Consider the following 23,294-nt stretch of genomic DNA (forward strand, 5'->3'; position numbering starts at 1 on the left):
ACACACACACACACACACACACGCGCACACACTCTCTCCCCAACTTTTTCTTCTGGTCACACATTCCAGAAGCATCAAGGTAATTAAACAATCAGAATCAACACAAATTGTCGACTCTGTGAAATAGCTTAGAAATTCCAAAATGCCAATTTCTGATGGAATACAGGGATAATAGGCTGGAGTAGATATATTTTCGGCATACTTAATATATTATACCTCTTAGAATTAAAGATTGAGTGAATGGTTAGGGTTTCAAGACTCACTGACATTCCCCTTTAAGAAGGTAGACTTAGAAATTTCGAGGTCCCTGTTGCAAACTTTTAAGTTGGAGAATCCATTTCAGTGCCTCTGTTGCGAGGGACTTGGTAGATAAACTTGCACATTGAAATATCCTGCGTCATATCAGTAACAGGTAACCATAAATTTAACTAATTGATGGTGTTGGTAAATGTCGACAGATTGACCCACAAGGGAAGTTCAAACTACAATAAAAAAGGCAATCAAGAGTACTCACAGGAACAAGAGGTCAGGTAAACACAATTATAAACATTTTGACCAGATAAATGCTCACAACTTCAAGAGCAAGAGAACTCCAGTAAAACATTAAGTGGAGATGGTAAAGATATGGATTTTAAAAAACAAGGAAAACACACACAGGAAGGTAACGCCTATATGCTAAAAGTCAGATGACACTTCAGAAACAGTAAAAACATGAGAAGTTTGAAGCAAAGATTAGAAATGTTGAATCCTCAAAAATGCTTCTCAACTACGGGGAATTTAAGGTAAAATTTTTACTTTAAATTTTGATGGAAATTCGGGATATTCTAAGATATTTTGCTGTAACATTAGCAAGGTTAAACTTTTGGATTCTATGTTAGAAATAAGATTGTGTTACATCTTTTAGTAATATTTAATATTGTAATATACTTATCCACTTAGACGTGTATTGCATGTTAACATTTATATATTTATTAAATAATTTAATAAATTGCCACATGTAACATTCTGTATACAACTGCAAAGAACCCCCTCTCTGTGTCTCTTTAAGTGGAGAGATACGTATTGAAGAGAGTTCCCAGACCCTGACAATATCTGGGATATTTATGACTTAGCCATAATTATTAAAAGTAGGCTATCCGAAAGATGGTAATATTCTCTGTTGGTTTTCTTTTCTTGAGGGAAACCTAGTACAATTCTTTGGACCCAAATAAGTGTCTGAGAATTTGTCTGGTTTGAACTTGATTAAAGGAGATTCATAGGGATGTACTCCTGATTTGGTTTGGTCCCTATAAGAGGTTAAAGTCATAAATCACTTCAAATTATTGATTTGATAATCTCATGTTCCAGAATTAGAGACTCTCATGCAATTCACAACAACCAGAATTTCACCGTGGCCGCAATAAAAGACCGGTTTTCACAACTTAATATGTTAATCAAACTGAACGTGTGCTCCTCGTGTCTCAGGAGCTGAAGAGGCATCTGACTGCTGCTCCTCCGTACATAATGTCTTCAGGCACATGGGAGACGGTGGTGGAAGTGGAAATGTCATTGAACTAGTACTCCAGAGGCCCAGGCTAATGACCTAGGGACATGGATTCAAATGCCACCATGGCAGCTGGTGGAAATTAAATATTCAATTAAACAATTAAAAAATCAATTAATTCACAAAAATCTGGAATCAAAAGGTAGTCTCAGTAACGGTGCCATGAAACTATCATCGATTGTTGTAAAAGCCCATCTGGTTCATGAATGCCCTTGAGGGAAGGAAATCTGCCATCCTGACCTGGTCTGACCTACATGTGACTCCAGACACACAGCAATGTGCTTGACTCTGAACTGCCCTCTGAAATGGCCTGGCAAGCCACTCAGTTCAAGGGCAATTAGGGATGGGCAATAAATGCTGGCCTTGTCAGTGATGCCCACATCCCAAGAAAGAATGAAAAGACTTGAACCATGCGGATTTGGGACTCCAAAGTTAGAGATGATAAAGTGGGATGTGGAAAGGAGCAGTGACCGCACTCCGTGTCCCAAAGCCCCCTTGTCAACTTTTGGAGCTATAGTTTCTGCTCTCATGGACTTACAATCTCACCTCACTTTATTCCAGATGAGAATTGAGGATGAAACACAATTCCCACAACATTGAGAAATAATAAAAAGGAGAAGAGAGTTTCAATCTGGCAGTGGTGATTAGGGATAGGTATTCCCACAGTGCTGTTGGGAAGGGAATTCCAGGATTTTGACCCAGCGACAGTGAAGGAACGGCGATATAGTTCCAAGTCAAGATGGTGTGTGGCCTGAAGGGGAACTTGCAGGTGCTGGTGTTCCCATGCATTTTCTGCCCTTGACCTTCTAGGTGGTAGAGGTCACAGGTTTGGAAGGTGCTGTCGAAGGAGCCTGGGCGCGTTGCTGCAGTGCGTCTTGTAGATGGTACACACTGCTGCCACTGTGCGACGGTGGTGGAGGGAGTGAATGTGTATGGATGGGGTGCCAATCAAGCGGGCTGCTTTGTCCTGGATGGTGTCGAGCTCCTTGAGTGTTATTGGAGCTGCACCCATCCAGGCAAGTGGAGAGTATTCCATCACACTCCTGACATGTGCCTTGTAGATGGTGGACAGGCTTTGGGGAGTCAGGAGGTGAGTTACTCACCGCAGGATTCCCAGCCTCTGACCTGCTCTGGTAACTACGGTATTTATATGGTTACTTTAGTTCAGTTTCTGGTCAATGGTAACCCCCAGGATGTCGATAGCAGGGAATTTAATGATTATAATTCCATTGAATGTCAAGGGGTGATGGTTAGATTCTCTCTTGTTGGAAATGGTCATTGCCTGGTACTTGTATGGCGCGAATGTTACTTGCCACTTATCAGCCCAAGCCTGGATGTTGTCTACACAGGCATTTCTACACGGATTGCTTCAGTATCTGAGGAGTCGCAAATGGTGCTGAACATTGTGCAATCATCAGCGAACATCCCTACTTCTGACCTTATGACTGAAGGAAGGTCATTGATGAAGCAGCTGAAGATGGTTGGGCCGAGGACACTACCCTGAGGAACTCATGCAATGATGTCCTGGGACTGAGATGATTGACCTCCAACAGACACAACCATCTTCCTTTTCACTAGGTATGACTCCATCCAGTGGAGAGTTTTACCCCTGATTTCCATTGACTCCAGTCTTGCTAGGGCTCCTTCATGCCATACTCGGTCAAATGCTGCCTTGATGATACCTCACCTCGAGAGTTCAGCTCTTTTGTCCATGTTTGAATCATGGCTGTAATGAGGTAAGAAGCTGAGTGGCCCTGGCAGAACCCAAACTGAGCATCAGTGAGCAGATTATTGCTAAGCAAGTGCCGCTTGATAGCACTGTTAACGACACCTTCCCTCACTTTACTGATGATCGAGAGTAGACTGATGGGGCGGTGATTGGCCGGGTTGGACTTGTCCTGCTTTTTGTGTACAGGACATACCTGGGCAATTTTACACATTGCCGGGTAGATGCCAGTGTTGTAGCTGTAATGGGGCATGGCTTATTTTGGGGCACAGGTCTACAGTACAATTGCAGGAATATGACTATGATTGTGCAGACAATGAAACCGTTGCCTAGATTGCAACATATTGGGGAAGGAGGGACAGTCAGTCGGAGTCTATGTTTGGTCTGATTAAAATCTAGTCAGAATTTGGAATATATCCCCCTCTGCTATAAACACATCTTTCCAATATTGTTTCCCTTTCTGAAGCCCCAGTTCCTTGGTACAGAATTCCCACATCTGGGGGGACAGCGATGGATTTACAGGCAGTAGGCAGATTACATTGCCTTGTAAAGGAGGCAGGTTTTGCAGCTGAGAGAGGAAGACACTTTTCACAGCTGATAAATCTTTCCCAAACATGTCTATTCTGTAAACATAGTTTCCCATTGGATCTCTGTAGGGAGCTGTGCCCAAACTCACAGCACGTGTGTTCTCCTTTCTATCTGCTATCCAGCTGATATCCCGCTTCAGTAAAATATCCAGGTTGCTCTCCAGTGGTTTGAATACGCCTCCTCTGTGAACGATTCTCCTGCCCGGCAGCACTGTGTCAATTACGGTTCTGTTCAGGAATACCGACCTCACTTCATCTGGTTGCAGGGAGATCGGTTCCCAATATTCAGCCCCACTTTTCTTCATGTTACTGATCAGCTCACTCTTCAAAGTGGGAACATTTATTGATGGAAATCGAAGAGAAATCAAGGACTGGAAACAAAAGATATCGGGGAAAGGGTTAGTGATGAAATGTGAGATGAGGATTAAATATTAAATACATGAAATTTAATGCAAAGTGATACATTTTGGTCAGGAGCACGAGGAGAGGCAATACAAAATAAAGGGTCCAATTCTAAAGGGGCTTCAGGAACAGAGGGACCAGGGGGCTATGTGTACACAAAGCATTGAAAGTGGGTAATAAGGCACATGGGATCCTGGGCTTTATAAATAGAAGCATTGAGTCGAAAGACAAGGAAGTTATGAAGGATCTTTATAAAAACATTAGTTTGGCCTCAACTGGAGTATTGTGTCCAATTCTGGACACTACATTTAGGAAGGATGTGAAGGCTTTAGAGAGGATGCAGAAAAGATTCACAAGAATGGTTCCAGGGATGAGGAACTTCAGTTACGTGGATAGATTGGAGAAGCTGGGGCTGTTCTCCTCCGAGAAGAGAAGGTTGAGAGGAGATTTGATAGAGGTGTTCAAAATGATGAGGGATCTAGACAGAGTAGATTGGGAGAAACTGTTCCTATTGGCAGAGGGGTCAAGAACGAGAGGACAATGATTTAAAGTGAATGGCAAAAGAACCAAAGGCAACATGAGGAATTATTTTATTTACACACAGCCAGTGGTTACGATCTGGAATTCAGGAGCTGAGAGGGTGATGGAGGAAATATCAGCAGGGCTACGAGGAAAGGGAGGGGAGAGTGGGACGGACTAAATTGTTCTTGCAGAGAGCCTGCACGGACATGATGGGCTGAATGGCCTCCTTCTGTGCTGTTATCATTCGATGATTCTATATTATTCACCAGTGGAATGTTTAATAGTAAAAATATTCAGAGAATCTCTCACTATCTCCTTCTTGTAAAATATGCATTTCTGACAAACCTTTTCTGTCAAACCTCATCTGAAACTATTTTCCAGTATAACAGAATTTGTTTATTACTGGGGTTTGTTAAAATATTCCAGGTGAAATCATTATGCTAATCAATGCAAATCTATGTGAGAGTTTAGCTGCATGTTAATCGCACCTGTTTGCCTCGTGGATGAAATCCCTTGAAAATGTCTTGCCCTGTGACACCGCTCTGGTTCTTCACCTCCGGGTACCTCGCTCTTATACACTGGAGAATGTGTTTGTAAATCAGCCGTCCAATTCCTTTGCCCCTTTCTGAAGGATGAACATTTAATGCTTCCATTGCAGCTGTCTGTCCATCATCCACGATGTGAGCAGAAACCAGAGCGACCTGGAAATAGAGAGGAAGACAGGGAGGATTCCCACTGGTGTCCATGTATCAGAAGCACAAGTGTATAAAGCAGAGCGACTGACCTGTTCTTTCTGCCTGATGCTATGGGTTTACATTGGTGTTTCACCTGAAACACTCCAAACTTCTAAGACTTTGCTTCAGATTTCCATCATCTGCAGATCTTTTGCCATTTGGTTTTAAAGAAAAACAAATCCAGAGTGCGGAGAGAACATTCTAGAATCCAACAGCACAGAAGGAGGCCATTCTACCCATCAAGCCTGTGCCGGCTCTCCAATTCGTCCCACTCCAGCCTCCCACGTTTTCATTCAATTTTCTCAATGTTTGGGGCCTTGGATAGTGAGGAGAGAGGGGGTAAATGGGCAGGTATTACACCTCCTGCGATTGCAGGGGAAGGTGACGTGGGACGGGGACGAGGTGGTGGGGGGTAATGGAGGAGTGGACCAGGGTGTCACGGAGGGAACGATCCCTTCGGAATGCTGACAGGGGAAGGGAGGGGAAGATACATTTGGTAGTGGCATCACACTGGATGTGGCAGAAGTGGCGGAGGATGATCCTTTGATCTGGAGGCTGGTGGAGTGGAAAGTCTGGACAAGGGGAACCCTGTCGCGGTTCTGGGAGGGAGGGAAGGGGTGAGGGTAGAGGTACAGGAAATGGGCCGGACACAGTTGAGGGCCCTGTCAACCACAGTGAGGGGGAATCCTCAGTTGAGGGAAAAGGAAGACATATCAGAAGCACTGTCGTGGAAGGTAGCATCATCAGAGCAGATGCGTCTGAGACGGAGAAACTGGGAGAATGGAATGGAGTCCTTACAGGAGGCAGGATGTGAAGTGTAGTCGAGGTAGCTGTGGGAGTCAGTGGGCTTATAATGAATATTATAAGCTCTCGTGCTCACATCTCTGTCCTGGGATTCCAGTGAACATCAACGCAAGCTCGACGAACAGCATCTCATTTACCGATTAGACACTGCAGCCTGCCGGACTGAACATTGAATTCAATAATTTCAGAGCATGATGGGTCCCACCCCCTTCTTATGTCTATGGAGGAGTTGAGGAAAATAGCTGAGCAGTGTGGGATCACTGTACGTGGCAAGGCTCGGAAGTCTGAACTCCTAAGGCTAGTGGCCAACCATTTTCCCCTTGAATCTGAAGAAGCAGAAGCAGTGTTAGAAGCAGACCCAGACAGGGTACTGCTAGAAAAGATACAATTGGATCAAAGGAAACTTGAATTAGAAGACAGGGAAAGACAGATAGAGAGAGAGAGACAGGAGAGGGAGAAAGAGAGAGCCTTCCAGAAGGAAAGGGAAGAAATAGGGAGAGAAGAGAGAGAGAAAGAAAGGCAGCAGAAGGAAAGAGAGAAAGAGGAGAGAGAGAGAGAGACAGAGAAAGAATATGCCTGAAAGAATCCAAAGAAAGAGAGCTGAAGTGGCTTGAGTTAACTAGGGGGCGACAGAGTAACCCCAGTGAAAGCATGGTCAATATGCAGGAGCATAATTCAGAGCTGGGTACGAAATTGTTAAAACTCGCCCAACTCATTCCAAAATTCAATGAGGAAGATTGGAAACGTTTTTTGTGTCTTTTGAGAAACTGGCAAGGCAGCTAAAATGGCCAGCTGCGACCTGGTCTCTCTTAATACAAAGCAAGCTAACTGGAAAAGCCCATGAGGTTTATTCCTTGTTGCCAGATGAGAGTTCTCCTCGGAACATATGAATTAGTACCCGAAGCCTACAACCAAAAGTTTAGAGCCCTCAAAAAGCAAGTTAATCAAACTTATCTGGAGTTTGAAAGAAGTAAGCAGCTGACTTTTGACCAGTGGCTGGTTGCTCTTAAAATACAGCTCAGCTATGAGACTCTCAGAGAAGTAGTTCTGTTAGAGGAATTTCAAATATCTCTCCCACTCACAATAAAGACCCAGGTAGAAGAGCAGTGGGTTCAGGGAGCCATTCGGGACGATGAGTTTGCTTTAATTTTTAAGTCGGTTTTCCCGGGGACAACCTTTCCTAATCACCCCACAAATCCGAAAGGGAAAAAGGGTGAGAAGGTGATATCTGCCCAGGCAGTCCTGGGAGAGAAAGGAAAGCAGGAGACACGGGCAGGTCTGGGGATTGGGGGGTCCTCCTCTAGCCAAAAAGGAAGGTGCTATGAGCAAGAGGACCTGCGTGCTTCCATTGTAATAAAGCAGGGCATTTTAAAGCTAACTGCTGGAAACTAAAGGGAAAACCAGTAGAGTTAAACAGGGCACACCCGCTCAGTGAAGACGGAATCCTGATGGAAGGCACAGAACAAGCTGTAACTGCATTACGAGTGCAACCCAGGAAGCTTACTGCGGCCAGTGCAAGAAAAGGTAATAAGGTTCCTGAAGGTTATCAGGGTTTTATGTCTGAAGGGGAAGTAACCCCATACCCCTCGAGTGGAGCAAGCAAGCCCATAGTGATTCTCAGGGATACAGGAGCCTCTAGATCCCTTTTCATGGGAAAAGGCCTGACCTTTCCCCCAGAGAGTGCAGTGAACATCACAATGGTGGTGAGTGATATTGGAGGGCAGTGTATACCTGTACCTGTACACTGGGTAAACCTGGAGTGCGACCTGGTTTCGGGACCAGTGACCATAGGGATTGTCTCTAGTTTGCCTGTGGACAGGGTTGACCTGCTCCGAGGTAATCTGGAGGGGGCAAAGGTGCTAGCGCCCCCAGTAGTGAAAGAAAGACCGCAGGAGGTCAGAGAGACAGGGCGGTGGCAGAAGACGGTCTCCTGCAGTTTCCCTGAATGTGTAGTGGGTCAGGCCATGATCAAACCAGATCCCCCAGAGGAGACTGCATTGGTGCTGCAGGCAGATGGCCAGGCTCGCCTGTCCGAGACTTTCTTTGGAAAGTTAGGAGACCGAGGGAATGAATTAAATGGATTTTCCCCAGCTGAGGCTTAGCGAGCTGAATCAGTATTGCGAGAGTTAGCACAGACTGCCCAGTCTGAAAGTGAAGCAGAGGGAGTCCCTGATTGCTACTATTTAAAGAATGAGGTAATGGTGAGGAAATTGAGTTCTCCTCACAGATCTGAGGGCAAGGAGTGGACCGTAGTCCACCAGTTAGTGGTGCTGCAGAGGTACCGGGGAGCAATATTAAGAAGGGCCCAAGAGACTACCGTGGCTGTACATGCTGGTATACGAAAGACCAAAGCCCGCATAAGACAACAGTTTGACTGGCCAGAACACCACAAAGATGTGGTGGAGTACTGCAGGAGTTGTCATGTGCCAGGTTGAGGGGAAACAGCAAGCTGCAGTGAAACCTGCACCCCTAAGTCCCGTACCAGTGTTAGGAGGACCCTCCAGCAGAGGGCTGGTGAACTGTAAGGGACCCCCGCCGAGAACAAAAGGGGACAGGCAGGCACACGGTTGGCAAAAGTGTGGAAAGAGAAGGGGAAAAAGTGACCAAGAGGGCAGGTTAAAGGAAACATTGGCACCTAGAAAAGACAATTCTAATCGGCTTTAAGATTGATGAATGAATGGAAGTGAATGAGAGAAATGCATGGTTTTTCTTTCTGTATCTTATATTTCTCTCAAACCTTTCAATGAAATGTGCCGTTTTTATTCAAATCACATTTCATTCCCCTGGGTGTGGAGGTGTCATGCAGACCCCCACCTGCCAAGAATGAGACACATATTTCACCACATGCACATTGATTTTTAAACTGTTAGTGGAGTAAAGAAAGAATTGGTTTAAGAAAAAACCACCAGACCCTTGACTGGACAGACATTTGCATAGTAACAGACTGTAATTGGAAAAGTCAAAAAGGGGCCACTCCCTGCTTCAATTTAATCCATAATGGACTTTTGATTACCAGACGTTGAAGGTGGAGAGGTTAGCATTCCATGTTAACTGCTAAGATGGCCGAATACACAAACAGACGTGGTCAGACCAGTTTGGTCACATGACTAACTGGCTTTTGGAGTTTTTTGAATTTGAACTTGCCACAGAGAATTTGAACTCAGAAAGCTGCTTGCTCCTGGATTGAAAAGACCTCGCTCCTGTTTGCTCATCTCTTTCTCACCAGCTTTGGAATCCATTGAAGACACAGGAACCCCAAGAGAGAAAAGTCTCCTACAGTGAACAAGGTTTAAGAAGAATACTGGGCCCCAATGAAAAGCAAGAATTGCCAACAAGCAAGAACTACCTATAAAAAGGACGACAGTGAGCTCGAAGCACAGGAACAAGAAATTCTTCTGATATTGCCTCAAACCTCTCCACTTTATTTTTCTTCTGCTCTTTTCTGTCTCTATTTGCATGTGCGTACGGCTTATGCATGCCAGTGTCGGGCGCGCCTTGTATCAGTAGTCGCTAACCGAATTAGAGTTTAAGTTTAGGTTTTAATAAATTTCGCTTTTCTTCTTTAAACCTAAGAAAGCCTGTTTATGCTCATTTCTTTGCCTTATAATTGGAAAGTGGTGAACAAGGATTCACCAAAGGGGGAGCTCAAAACACAGTGTGTTTAAAATTAAACCCTTGTTACAATAAGACCAGATGACGGCTGAGATAAACCCCTAGACATCTTTCTCACCTGGTCGTAACAGGACAAAATTGAACAAAAACAGAGATTTGTGGTGAATGGCTGTTTTTCAGACTTGAGAGGGGTATACTGTGGTGTTCCCCAGGATTCAGGACAAGAACAACTGATGTTTTTGATACCATTAATGACGTAAAATTGCAGGTAGAGGGCACGGTTTTGGAATTTGCAGTGTATGTGAAACTTCTTCTAAATGGTACACACTGCTGCCACTGTGCATCGGTGCAGGAGGGAGTGAATGTTGAAGGTGGTGGATGGGGTGCCAATCAAGCGGACTGCTTTGTCCTGGATGGTGTCGAGCTTCTTGAGTGTTGTTGGAGCTGCACCAATCCAGGCAAATGGAGAGTATTCCATCACACTCCTGACTTGTGCCTTGTAGATGGTGGACAGGCTTTGGGGAGCCAGGAGGTGAGTTACTTCCCGCAGGATTCCTAGCCTCTGACCTGCTCTTGCAGCCACGGTATTTGTATGGCTACTCCAGTTCAATTTCTGGTCAATGGTAACCCCTGGGATGTTGATAGTGGGGGAATTCAACAACCGTATTGCCATTGAATGTCAAGGGGAGATGGTTAGATTCTCTCTTGTTTGAGATGTCATTGGCTGGCACTTGTGTGGCCCGAATGTTACTTGTCACTTATCAGCCCAAACCTGGATATTGTCCAGGTCTTGCTGCATCGGGACACGGACTGCTTCATTATCTGAGGAGACACGAATGGTGCTAAACATTGTCCAATCATCAGCGAACATCTCACCTTATGATGGAGGGAAGTTCATTAATGAAGCAATGTCACACGGACACTTTCACCATTCCTCCACGACGATCACAGCAACAATCTCTGGGCTCTAACAATTAGTGAGATGATGGCTATCTAAAGAAAATGGTCCTGAGCAGAACGAGATACGATATAGGCCAATTAACGAGGAACGATGCAGCCAGATTTATATCGGCTTCCATTTTTGAGGAGACTGGATCAAAAGGTGCAGATGTTGTACCCGACTGTGACAAACTAGCAACGAATCCTTTGATCGGTTTTGATCCAATTCCTCTGTAACTGACAGACAAAGTTTTACCCTCAATATTAATGTGTTTATTACTGATATCACAGAGTGATTTCAGCTTCACTGATTTTGGTTGTAAATTATTTTAAATGGAGACAAGTGAAATTGTGATTTAAACTGGATTGATGCAAAGTGTAATCTAATAATCTATAACAGGATTATTTTCAAAATTCTAAAAGGAACTCACCACTCGACTGTTCCGTTTTGCTAAAATGACCATTCGGTTTCTCTCTTTGAGCCAGTGGTGGTAGGTGCTTGGCAAGTAATCTGTCTCGTTGACAAGGAGGGAGAGAACCTGCTCAAAATCCTCTTCTGTAGCCTGGGAAAAGTCCAGGTCTAACTCTGAGTACTTGACACATAAATAAAAGAAAAAGATTAATATCACAGCTGAATATAGCATGAGGTTTGGCTTCTGATTTACAGGCGGAATGCGATGATCCCAGGCCTCAGGGGCTGACAGTCACTCAGGCACCAAGTGCAGAGTTTCGTTTGATTCGATAGTTCGTGTCTGCGTCTATAGATGGTAATTGAGTTAACAAACATGAAGAGCAACAACACGTATCAAGCAACATTGATATATGGGGAAGGGGTGATATGCCAGTGGCAGCTGAACAGATGCTTAACATTTTCCAGCCCAGGCCTGGCGATGGACGGAGAAACCAATTGTGTGCCAGTTACATTGAAGTCTGCTCCCCTTGGATTTGAGATGGGCGAAGATGTGGGTCACACCTGGAGGAACCACGGTGAGAGAGAGAAAGAGTTTGACCAGGTGCAGGGAGACAATGATGGAAATGAGAGAGTGATTGAGCAGATCGGCAGCTGCAGAAGTGTTAGAGTGAATGGATGGCCAAAGGCTAGACAATAGGGAGTTTAAAAGTGCCACTGTAAATGGAGTGTGGGAGAGTTTCATCCAGGGTGGATATCGCAATGACTGATGTTGGAATGGAGTTGGGAGATTGCAAGTGGTGAGTGATACGAGGAAGTGATCAGAAATGGTTTTGTCTGTGATGGAGATGAAGGGATTCGAGAGACTATGAGGGACGGCAAGGTCGAGGGAGTGGCCATGGAGATGGGTCATTAATTTATATGGAAGCAGAGGTTAAGGGAGGATCGGGAGGGAGTGAAATGAGAGGAGAGAGGGTACGGGCAGTTGAGATATAGTTTGAAATCACTGAGGATGAGGAGTCACCTAGTGCAGAGGCTGAGGGAGAGACGGAGTGAGGGGATCTCAGAGTGAGGTTTGGGTGGATGGTGGAGGACGTGGATTTTAAAGAAGAGGTGATAGGGGTGGAACAAAGTGAAAGAGTAAAAGGAGGAGAAGGTGCCAGAGGGGATGGGGTGGAGACCAAGGTCTGATTTGGTGAGACCTCTGCACGACCAGCATAATGAAAGGAGCTTGATATAACTTACCCCCCTGGTACAGCACATCCTCACTCCCGGCCGATCCATCAGTCGTGTACCTGGTGTTCTCCGGTAAGTGTGGATCCCAAAACCTGTCAGTGCCCTGGATACAGGAGGGCTGGATGTGAGATGTGTGGAAGGGCAGAGCATGGAGGCAAATAAAATGAACTTTCAATGTAGTAATCTGAAACTGCAACATCAGTTTCTCCATGGAAACCGACACCCAGGTCCATCTCACCACCACCTCTCTCGACCCCTGTACTGTCTCTAAATTGTCAGACTGCTTGTTCAACATCCAACACTGGATGACTAGAAATTTGCTCCAACTAAATATTGGGAAGACCGAAGTAATTGAGCTGAATTTAATGCCGGAGGCGGTGGCCATGACAGTGGGCCGAAAAGCTGGGGGCAACCCCACCGTAACTGACAACTGGAGCCCCGACACGATTCTATTCCCATCAGGCAATTAACTGCCTGGCATTGGCCACCCGTTCCTTTCAGAGCGGAGATCCCGCCTCCAAGAGCTGCCAGCCAATCGGAGGGCCGGCAGCTCACCAGTCGCAGTGGTGACACTGGGAGGAGTGGTCACTGCTGGGACTGCACCCGGCCAGGACCAACAAGATGGAACATGTCCCTGAACCCAGGTAAGTGGGGTCAGGCTGACCGGGGCCAGTCAGGCTGGGTTGTTAGGGGGATGTTGGTGAGGGCAGAGTGGAGGGTGTTTCAGTGGGGGCAGCTCTCTCCACCGGCTGTCCCCTCCATGGGCCACAGGGTGCTCGATCAGGAGGGCTCCCCACAACCCGAGCCCACATGGAGGACGACAGCTTTTACTGGGTAGACTTCCCACGTGCTGGAGGGACCCCCAACCCATCGGCCATTGGGGCTCAGGGCGTGAATGCCGTCCTCCACCATCCCCCCCCCCGATTGAACTAGATGGAGTCGGGAACGGCGACAGGCATTCCACGTCCCACATTCCCTTCCGATTCTACGGCCTCCTACGAATCTACGAATTAGGAGCAGAAGCAGGCCATTCGGCCCCTCGAGCCTGCTCCGCCATCAATAAGATCATGGATGATCTGTTTGTGTCTCGAATTCCACACTCCCATCTAACCTGATTATCTTTGATTCCCTTACCTAACAATATTCAATGACCCCGCCTCCACCATCTCCTGAGGCAGGGAGTTCCACAGTCGCACAACCCTCTGAGAGAAAAAAATTCTCCTCCTCTCTGTCCGAAAAGGGCGACCCCTAATTTGAAAACAGTGCCCCCTAGCTCTGGACTCACCCACAAGAGGAAACATCCTTTCCACATCCACCTTGTCAAGACCGTTCAGGATCTTATATACTTTAATCAAGTCTCCCCTCACTCTTCTAAACTCCAGTGAAAACAAGCCCAGTCTGTCCAACCTTTCCTCATAAGACAACCCACTCATTGCAGGTATCAATCTAGTAAACCTCCTCTGAACCCCCTGCAACACAGTTACATCATAATAAAGGATAACATTCCATTAGCCTTCTTTATGACTTGCTCTGCCTGTATACTAACTTTTTGTGACTCCTGCATTAGAACACCTCGATCCCTCTGCACCTCGGAATTCTGCAGTTATTCTCTGTTTAAGTAATACTCAGATTTTTTTATTCTTCCTGCCAAAGTGAGCAACTTCACATTTCCCCACTTTATACTCCATCTGCCAGATTTTTTCCCACTCACTCAACCGATCTATATTAGTCTGCAACCTCTTCATGTCCTCTTCACAACATACTTTCCTACCTATCTTTGTGTCATCTGCAAATTTAACTACCATGCCATTGCTCCCCTCATCTAAGTCATTGATATAAATTGTAAAATGTTGAGGCCCCAGCACAGACCCCTGCAGGATTCCACTCGTCACCTCCTGCCAATCAGAGAATGACACATTTAGGCGTACTCTCTGCCTTCTGCCAGCCAGCCAATCTTCTATCCATGTTAATATGTTACCCCCAACACCATGAGCTTCTACTTTGCGCAATGACCTTTTATGTTTTGCACTGGAGTGCTGTCTTGGGTTGCATTAGAGTGCTGAAGTGTGAGTGTTGTGACTGAGGGTAATCAAGGTTTAGTTGTATCTAAAATCTAGTGTTACTTTTAAGTGGAAAATTAACTTAACAGTTGCTGTTTGGGTTGGAGAAGGTGAGTTTTAGACTAGCTTTAAACAGAGTTCACTCAGGCTCTGCTTGCAGCTGCACCTTGTTCATTAGATAATTGGCTTAAACCAGTTTTCAGGGACTCGAGTCAGACAGTATAAAAGTGGGCCATCTTACAGTACTGACTTTGTTTGCACTGGAGCGCTGACTTGGGTTGCATTAGAGTGCTGAAGTGTGAGTTTTGTGACTGAGGGAGTTCGGTGATGAGGGAGTGAGGAGCTCCTTTCATTTCCTACCTGTCCTCAAAGGGTGTGAGGGGAGCCGAGAGTTTCCACATAGCACAGCTGACTGGTGAGTAAGTCCTGGTGGGTATTTTTCAACCTGGATTGAATTGTAAGTCATTGTTTTAGCAAGACTTAGTTGAATGATTTTTTTTTACTATGATGGTCTTCTAAAGTTTTAAATTTAAAGGGTTTAGTAATGGCAGGAGAGCTTAAAACCGTGGGTTGCTCCTCTTGCTGCATGTGGGAATCCGGGAACATTTCCAGTCCCCGGGACCAGCATGTGTGCAGGAAGTGTGTCCAGCTGCAGGTCCTGGAAGCTCGGATTTCAGAGCTGGAACGCCGGCTGGAAACACTGTGGAGCATCCGCGAGTCTGAGAGCATTGTGGATAGCACGTATAGAGAGGTGGTCACACCGCAGCTGAAGGGACTTGAGGAAGAAAGGGAATGGGTGACCACCAGGCAGTCCAAGAGAATCAGGCAGTGAGTTCAGGAGTCCCCTGGGGTCCCGCTTGCAAATCGGTATTCCATTTTGGAGGCTGATGAGGCTGGTTCCTCCAGGGAACGCGGACCGAGCCAAGCTTCTGGCACCACAAGCAGCCTGTCTGCACAGGAAAGGGGAAAGAGAGGAAGAGCAATAGTAATAGGGGATTCTATAGTCAGGGGAACAGATAGGCGCTACTGTGGCCGTCAACGTGACTCCAGGATGGTGTGTTGCCTCCCTGGTGCCAGGGTCCGGGATGTCACTGAATGGCTGCAGGGCATCCTGAAGGGGGAGGGTGATAAGGCAGAGGTCATGGTACATGTTGGTACCAACAACATAGGTAGAAAGAGGGATGATGTCTTGCATCAAGAATTCAGGGAGTTAGGCAGTGGACTAAAAAGCAGGACCTCTCGGGTTGTAATCTCTGGATTACTCCCAGTGCTAGCGAGTATAGAAATAGGAGAGGCAAAATTTGGTTAGGAATAGTCAGCATGGCTTTGTCAGAAGGAGGTCATGCTCACAAATGTGATTGACTTTTTTGAGCATGTGACCAGGTGTGGAGATGAGGGTAGTGCAGTTGACGTAGTTTACATGGATTTCAGCAAAGCCTTTGACAAGGTCCCACACGGGAGCAAATGCACATGGGATACAAGGTAACTTGATAAGGTGGATTCAAAATTGGCTTAGCTGTAGGAGACACAGAGTGATGACAGACGGTTGTTTTAGTGACTGGAAGCCAGTGTCCAATGGCCTACCACAGGGATCTGTGCTGGGTCCCCGACTGTTAGTCATCTATGTCGTTTATATAAATGACAATGTGGGGGGTAGGATCAGTAAGTTCGCGGATGACACAAAGATTGGACGAGTGGTTAACAGTGAGGTTGAGTGTCTTGGGTTAGAAAATGGGCAAAAAAGTAGCAGATGGAATTTAACCCTGAAAAGTGTGAGGTGATACACTTTGGAAGGAGTAATGTGACATGGAAGTATTCAATGAATGGCCTGACACTGGGAAGTTCCGAGGAACAAAGGGACCTTGGCGTGTTTGTCCATAGATCTCTGAAGGCAGAAGGGCAGGTTAATAGGGTGGTGAAAAAGGCATATGGGACACTTGCCTTTATCAATCGAGGCATAGATTACAAAAGCAGGGAGGTCATGTTGGAGTTGTACAGAACTTTGGTAAGGCCACAGCTGGAGTACTGTGTGCAATTCTGGTCGCCACATTATAGGAAGGATGTGATTGCACTGGAGGGGGTGCAGAGGCGATTCACCAGGATGGTGCCTGGGATGGAACATTTAAGCTATGAAGAGAGGTTGGATAGGCTTGGGTTGTTTTCGCTGGAGCAGAGAAGACTGAGGGGTGACCTGATTGAGGTGTACAAGATTATGAGGGGCATGGACAGGGTGGATAGGGAGCAGCTGTTCCCCTTAGTTGAAGGGTCAGTTACTAGGGGACACATGTTTAAGGTGAGAGGCAGGAGGTTTAAGGGGGACTTGAGGAAGAACTTTTTAACCCAGAGGGTGGTGACGGTCTGGAATGCACTGCCTGGGAGGGTGGTAGAGGCGGGTTGCCTCACATCCTTTAAAAAGTACCTGGATGAGCACCTGGCATGTCATAACATTCGAGGCTTTGGGCCAAGTGCTGGCATATGGGATTAGGTAGACAGGTCAAGTGTCTTTAATGCATCGGTGCAGACTCGATGGGCCGAAGGGCCTCTTCTGCGCTGTATTATTCTGTGATTCTGTGATGTGGCACTTTGTCAAATGCCTGCTGGAAATCCAAGTACAGTGTGTCACTGGGCTCCACTTTGTCCACAGCACATGTTACTCCTTCAAAGCTCTCCAATAAATTGGTTAAACATGATTTCCCTTTAACAAGCCATGCTGACTATTCCCGATTACCTTGAGTTTTTCAAAGTGCCCAGCTATAGTCTCCTTAATGATCCATTCTAACACCTTCCCCATGATAGACATCAAGCTAACTGGCCTATAGTTACCTGTTTTCTGCCTCCTCCCCTTCTTGAAAACAGAGGTTATATTCGCGACTTTCCAGTCTGGTGGAACCTTTCTAGAATCCAGCGAAACTTTGAAAAATTAACACCAACCCATCTATAACCTCATTAGCCACCTCTTTTAAGACCCTCGGATGAAGCCCATCAGGACGCAGGGACTTGTCAGCCTCCCACCGCCTCACTACCCATTCCCGTCAGCTAGTTTAAATTCCACCCATTGTCCTCGGTTCCCACCATAAACTCCTCTCCCTAGCTACCAACTCCCTAGTAACTGCCTGAGGTTGAACCAGACTGTTCACAACATCAGTGTCATATTTAACCCCAAAATGAGCTTCCGACCACATCTCCGTACCATCACTAAGACTGTAACATCAACTGACTCCGCCACTGTCTCAGCTCATCTGCTACTGAAACCCTCATCCATGCCTTCATTGCCTCTAGACTTGACCATTCCAACGCTTTCCTGTTCTACCCTCTGTAAACTTCAGCTCCGAACTCGCACCGACTCCCATTCACACTTCATCCCTGTGCTCACTGATCTACTTTGGCTCCCAGTTTAGCAACAACTCGATTTGAAAATTCTCATCCTTGTTTTCAAAACCCTCCACAGCCTCGCCCCTCCCTATCTCTGTAATCTGCTTCAGCTTCAAGATCCTCTGAGATAACAACACTCTTCCAATTCTGGCCTCTCCACCATTCCTGATTGTAATCGCTCCACCGTTGGTGTCGGTGCCTTCAGCTGTCGAGGTCCTAATCTCTGGAATCCTCTCCCTAACCCTCTCCGCCTCACTACCTTCCTTTCCTCCTTTAAGTCACTCCTTAAACATCGCTCTTAGACCAAGCTTTCAGTCACCTGTCCTAATATCTCTTTATATGGCTCGGTGTGGTATGTTCCTTTACAACACTCCTGTGAAGCACCTTGGCTCATTTAGATCATCGTGAAGAGAAGCGGCCCCAACCACTACCGATAATGTCAACACTTTGTTTACCAGAACACAACCCATTCAATACGTCAATGATTCCAGGGTCTTCACCTCTATCATTCTGTTCAGAAGTCCCAACTAAGTATTGGCCACTCCCTGTTTATCATTCCTGATATCATTCCCAAAGTTACCTTTTACTATTCAAACCTGTGTCGTTTGTTTAACCGTTTCCATATTGTTCACTATCTTATATATCACAATAAGATCACTGCTCAGGTAGCTCAAACGCCCAAGTCACTCCAATCTTTCCTCATAACTCAGACCCTACTGCCTGGGGATCAGTCTTGTGTCTCTTCTCCTCACTGCCTCCGGTGTTTGAATGCCTCACTGGTGTTTCATTGACCAGAACTGAACGTAGTCCTCAAGCTGTGATCTGACCAGAGTTTGATTACAATTTCTTGCTGTTCTGATCTATGGAGTTCAACATTGCATTAACCCTTAAATATCGAGGTGTTAGTGTGGAGAAAGAGAGGGATAAGGGCAGGATAGAAAGGACATTGAGAAAAAGTGAGAGAGGTTTATTCATAAGGAGAAATCAAACGGACAAACAGGGAGACAGGATCAGCAGCGTGAGAGAGAAAGATGACTTACAGAGAAAGAGAATACACAGAGGCAACGATTTCCCCTTTACTGTCTGTGTTACAGAATCTACCTGGTGTCTGGTACCCAATAAAACAATTACCTGTAGGAAGCTGAGAGACAGCGCTCCATATTCTCGAATCTTTCTCTGTCGTGTCGAATACTGATCCAACAAACACAGCTCCCTGCGATCGATGTGCTGGTTAATTTGAATTAGATTCAATGATATTTGGAACAGACCAGCAAACAGCACTCGGCACCCCTTTCAGAGCCTGCAGTCGAGCCAGTTATATCTCAGAGCAGAGTTTGAAACTGTAGGAAGGGCTGGTAAAAAATACCTGAGGGAATAGATTAGGATTCGTCAGACTTGGCAGCTGGACAGAAAAGCTTGGCAGTGAGTGAGACAGAATAACTGAGAGAATCTTACCAGCGGGCAATGTGAAGCTGCCATTTGAGAAATAATGCAAAGTAACTTGTTATTCCTGATTAACTGTTCTGATAACAGCAATGTAGTTGGGAAACGAGTTTATCCTGTAACAAGCTCAGTTCAGTTCTAATGAAATAATTCCTCATCATTAGCTTCAATATGTGATCCCACACAATGTGTCAATTTAATTCCTTTCATTACACTGCAAGGGAATTGCTCCCATTCCTCTTGGCATTTCCTCGCTGATGAAGATTTTGGGAAGGTTGTACCCACCGGTTGCAGGCAAGCTGGTGGTTGGTCAGGCCTTTCCGTCATCAGCAGATTCTCCCACAGTGGGTACAAGTGAAGGTGTAGTGGCTGCTGGGGGTAATTGGATCTATCCTTCTCCTCCTTTTCTCTTTCATGCTGGTTCTTCGCTCAGTCTCAGAGGTGTCTGTAGCCCTCTTGATGTAGCATCTCCAGGCATCACGATCTATGGCCTGCACTTCCCACTGGCGATGGTCGATGTGACACACAGAGAGGGACTTCTTCAGGGAGTCCTTGAAACATTTGCATGGGCCCCCTCTGTTCCTTTTACCAGTGGTCAGCTTCCCGTACACCATGATCTTGGGCAGGCGACTGTCGTCCATCTGACTAACCTGACCCACCCAACACAGTTGGCTTTGCAGGAGGATGGCCTTGATGCTGGTGATGTTGGCTGTTTCCAGGACTTCAATGTTTGTGATGCAGTCCTGCCAGTGGATCTTGAGGATGCTGCGGACGCAGCACTGATGGAGGTGGTCTAGAAGGCGTACATGATGGCGGTATAGGACCCATGACCTGGTGCCATACAGAAGGGTGGTGAGGACTTTGAGTTTGTACACTTTGAATTTGGTCTTTGCTCTGAGGCTGTGGTTGCTCCACACACATTGGTATAGTCTGCCAAATGTACTGTTTACTTTTGAAAGCCTATAGTCCACTTCCATGTCTATGGTGGCATCAAACGAGATGACACTCCTCAAATAAGTAAATTGCTTGACGGCATTCAGCTCGGTTCCCTCGATGACCATGCTCGGTGGTCTATATTCTTCTTGGGGTGCAGGCTGACGCAGGTCTTCAGTTTTCTTCACACTGATTTTTAGTTCGAAGAGTTGTGCTTCCTTGGAAATGTGTTGTTATGTGTTGCAGGTCTGACCGACTGTGGGCCAGGAGAGCACAGTCATCGGCGAAAAGAAGTTCACGGATGAGTTTTTCCTGTATCTTTGTGTGAGCCTGAAGACGCCTGAGGTTCAAAAGATCTCCATCAGTCCAGCAGTGAATGTAAACTCCCTCCTCAAGGTCTTCCGTTGCCTTCTGCAGCTCAGCCAGCCAGTCAAGAGAAAAAGACAGCCGACCGTCAAGCATGCAGCACCCTTTGCAGCATCATGCTGAAAAAGATGGTGAATAGGGTCAGGGCCAGCACACATTGGAGATACGGAAGGGACTCAAGAGGTCGTTGTTTTGCTTGACTTGTCCGTACTGATTTTCATGAAACTGCTTCACCATGGCCAGGAACCTGGGTGGACATCCAAGTTTTACCAGGACTTTCCAAAGTCTATCTCTGTTCACAGTTTCGAATGCCTTGGTGAGGTCGACGAAAGTGACGTATGGGCCTTTGTTTTGCTCAAGACACTTTTCTTGTAATTGTCTGAGTGCAAATACCATGTCTGTGGCGCCGCTGTTTGCTCTGAAACCACACTGGCTCTCTGGGAGGTTTTCTTCCGCAATGGTAGGCACAAGCCTGCTCAAAGGTATTCCAGCCAGGATCTTCCCAGCAATAGAAAGGAGGCTGATCCCACGGTAGTTGGAGCAGTCTGATTTTTCTCCTTTGTTTTTGTACAAGGTGATGATAACGGTAGCACGAACATCCCGTGGAATCCTGCCCTGTCCCCAGCAGGCCGTGAAACACTCCTGGAGCTTGGTGTAGAGGGCAGGGCCACCTTGTTTTAAGGCTTCGGGTGGAATTCCACCGGCTCTGGGGGCTTTGTTGTTCTTCGTCTAGTTGATGGCGGTCACAGTTTCCTCCAGACTTGGGCTCTCACCCAGTTCTTCTTTGGCAGGCTGTTGTTGGATGTGTTTGATGGCAGTATCATGCACTGTGCACTTGGTGCTGAAGAGAGTTTCAAAGTGCTCTGACCAGCGTTCCAGGACTGACTCCTTGTCGGTGTGTAGGGTCTTGCCATCGGTGCTCCTCAGGGGGTTTTGGATTTGATTTGCTGGTCCATAGATAGATTTTAATGTTTCGTAGAAACTTCTTATGTGGCCAGTTTCAGCGTACAGTTGAGTTATTTCCACAAGTGTGATCCACCAGTCATTGTGGATGTTCCTCAGTTTACATTGTCGGGTGCTGCATGCTTGACGGTCGGCTGTCTTTTTCTCTTGACTGGCTGGCTGAGCCGGGTGACCCTGATGAGCTGACCTTTCTCCTTGTCATTTTCATCAAACCAGTCCCTATTCTTCTTGGTGCTGGGTCCGATGACCTCGTTGGAAGTATCCAATACAGAATTGCTCCCATTGGAGGAGAATCAAACATCGGAGACAGTGCGGATAAAAACCACGAGGTGGATTCCTAGCAGCGGGGTTCTGCGTTACGAGGAAAGTCGGGAGAGACTTGGGCTTTCCGACCTGTCTAAGAGGTGATCTTATAGACCAACAAAAGGTAGTAAATAATAGGGAGAAACTTTAACTGGTTTGAAATAAACTCTAAGGCCTCAGAATTGGGCTCCATCATGACGTCAGTGCCGGACTGACAGAAGCCCTGAAGGGAAATAATGGCGGATACGGGGAAAGAGCCAGGGAGTGGGACTTACTGGATTGCACTTCGGAAGAGCCGGCACAGACTCGTGCTGAACTATCCTATGATTTCATAGACTATCCCAGCACAGAAGGAGGTCATTGTGCGACAGAGGCTGAAAATCCACAGTGCGTCTTAAATGCCAAAGTACTGAGATGCACCCTCTCAAAATCATAATGCTTTCCTGTAGGAAACAAATGGAAAACAACAATCCAGTCCAAGACTTCAAAGTTACAGCCTGATCCTTTGTGGAGTATCCTAGAATCATACAATTATAGAATCTTACCCTACAGATGGAGGCCATTCGGCCCATCGTGCCTGTGCTGACTCTTTAAAAGAGCTCTCCAATTTCGTCCCACATCCCAGCATTTTCCCCATAACCCTGTAAATTAGTTCTCTTCATGTACCTGCCCAATTGCCTTTTGATAGTTCCAATGGAATCAGATTGTACCATCCTTTCAGATCATCTGTTCCAGATCAGAACAAGCCTCCGGAGGCAGGAGTTTCTCTTCATTACCTTTCGAGTTCTTTAGCCAATTATTTGAAATCGGTGTCCTCTGGTGACCCACCCACTTCCCAGAGGGAGCGGTTTCTCCCTACTTGCTCTATCAAAGCCCCTCACGATGTTGGACACCTCGATTTAAATCTCCCCTTAACCTTCTCTGCTCTAAGGAGACCAATCCCAGTTTCTCCAGTCTCTCCACATTACTGATTCCCTCATTCCTGGTATCATCCTGAAACTCTGACCCCTCTCCAAGGCTTTGACATCCTTCCTAAAGTACGGTGCCCAGAATTGGACACAATGCTCCAACTGAGGCTTAACCAGAGAGTTGTTTGAAAAAAAGAAAGTCTTGCATTCATATAGCACCTTTCACGAGCACAGGACATCCCAAAGCGCTTTATAGCCAATAAAACAACTTTTGAAGTGTAGTCGCTGTTGTAATGGAGGAAACATGGCAGCCAATTTGTGCACAGCAAGATCCCACAATCAGGAATGTGACATTGGCCAGATAATTCTAGATTATTGTATGAATAGTTTCCGTCAAAATGAGCAATCGTGGAGCTGATTTGTGTCAGGTGA

General features: G+C 46.2%; 1 protein-coding gene across 1 annotated transcript; it reads right to left on the minus strand.

Annotated features, from left to right (window-relative positions):
* Positions 1 to 3,657: 3,657 nt before the first annotated feature.
* On the minus strand, positions 3,658 to 13,426 carry LOC137357456 (histidine N-acetyltransferase-like). Its single transcript, XM_068023801.1, has 5 exons — positions 13,325 to 13,426; positions 11,301 to 11,462; positions 9,724 to 9,828; positions 5,269 to 5,481; positions 3,658 to 4,227 (listed from the first exon to the last, which is right to left on the minus strand). The coding sequence occupies exons 1-5, from the start codon at positions 13,424 to 13,426 to the stop codon at positions 3,658 to 3,660; spliced, it is 1,152 nt and encodes a 383-aa protein (XP_067879902.1).
* Between the last annotated feature and the right edge of the window lie 9,868 nt (positions 13,427 to 23,294).

This window comes from Heterodontus francisci, chromosome 48 (genome assembly GCF_036365525.1).
Source record: "Heterodontus francisci isolate sHetFra1 chromosome 48, sHetFra1.hap1, whole genome shotgun sequence".
In the NCBI taxonomy this organism is placed as follows: Eukaryota; Metazoa; Chordata; class Chondrichthyes; order Heterodontiformes; family Heterodontidae; genus Heterodontus; species Heterodontus francisci.

Excerpts from the sequence above, each read along its gene's own strand:
- LOC137357456 (XM_068023801.1), bottom strand. The coding sequence starts at position 13,426 with ATGGTGGAGGACGGCATTCACGCCCTGAGCCCCAATGGCCGATGGGTT. Across the intron at positions 9,829-11,300 it reads CAAAACGGAACAGTCGAGTG|CGACTACTGATACAAGGCGC; the intron begins GTGAGTTCCTTT and ends TAATTCGGTTAG. Across the intron at positions 5,482-9,723 it reads ATAAAGTGGAGAGGTTTGAG|GTCGCTCTGGTTTCTGCTCA; the intron begins GCAATATCAGAA and ends CTCTATTTCCAG.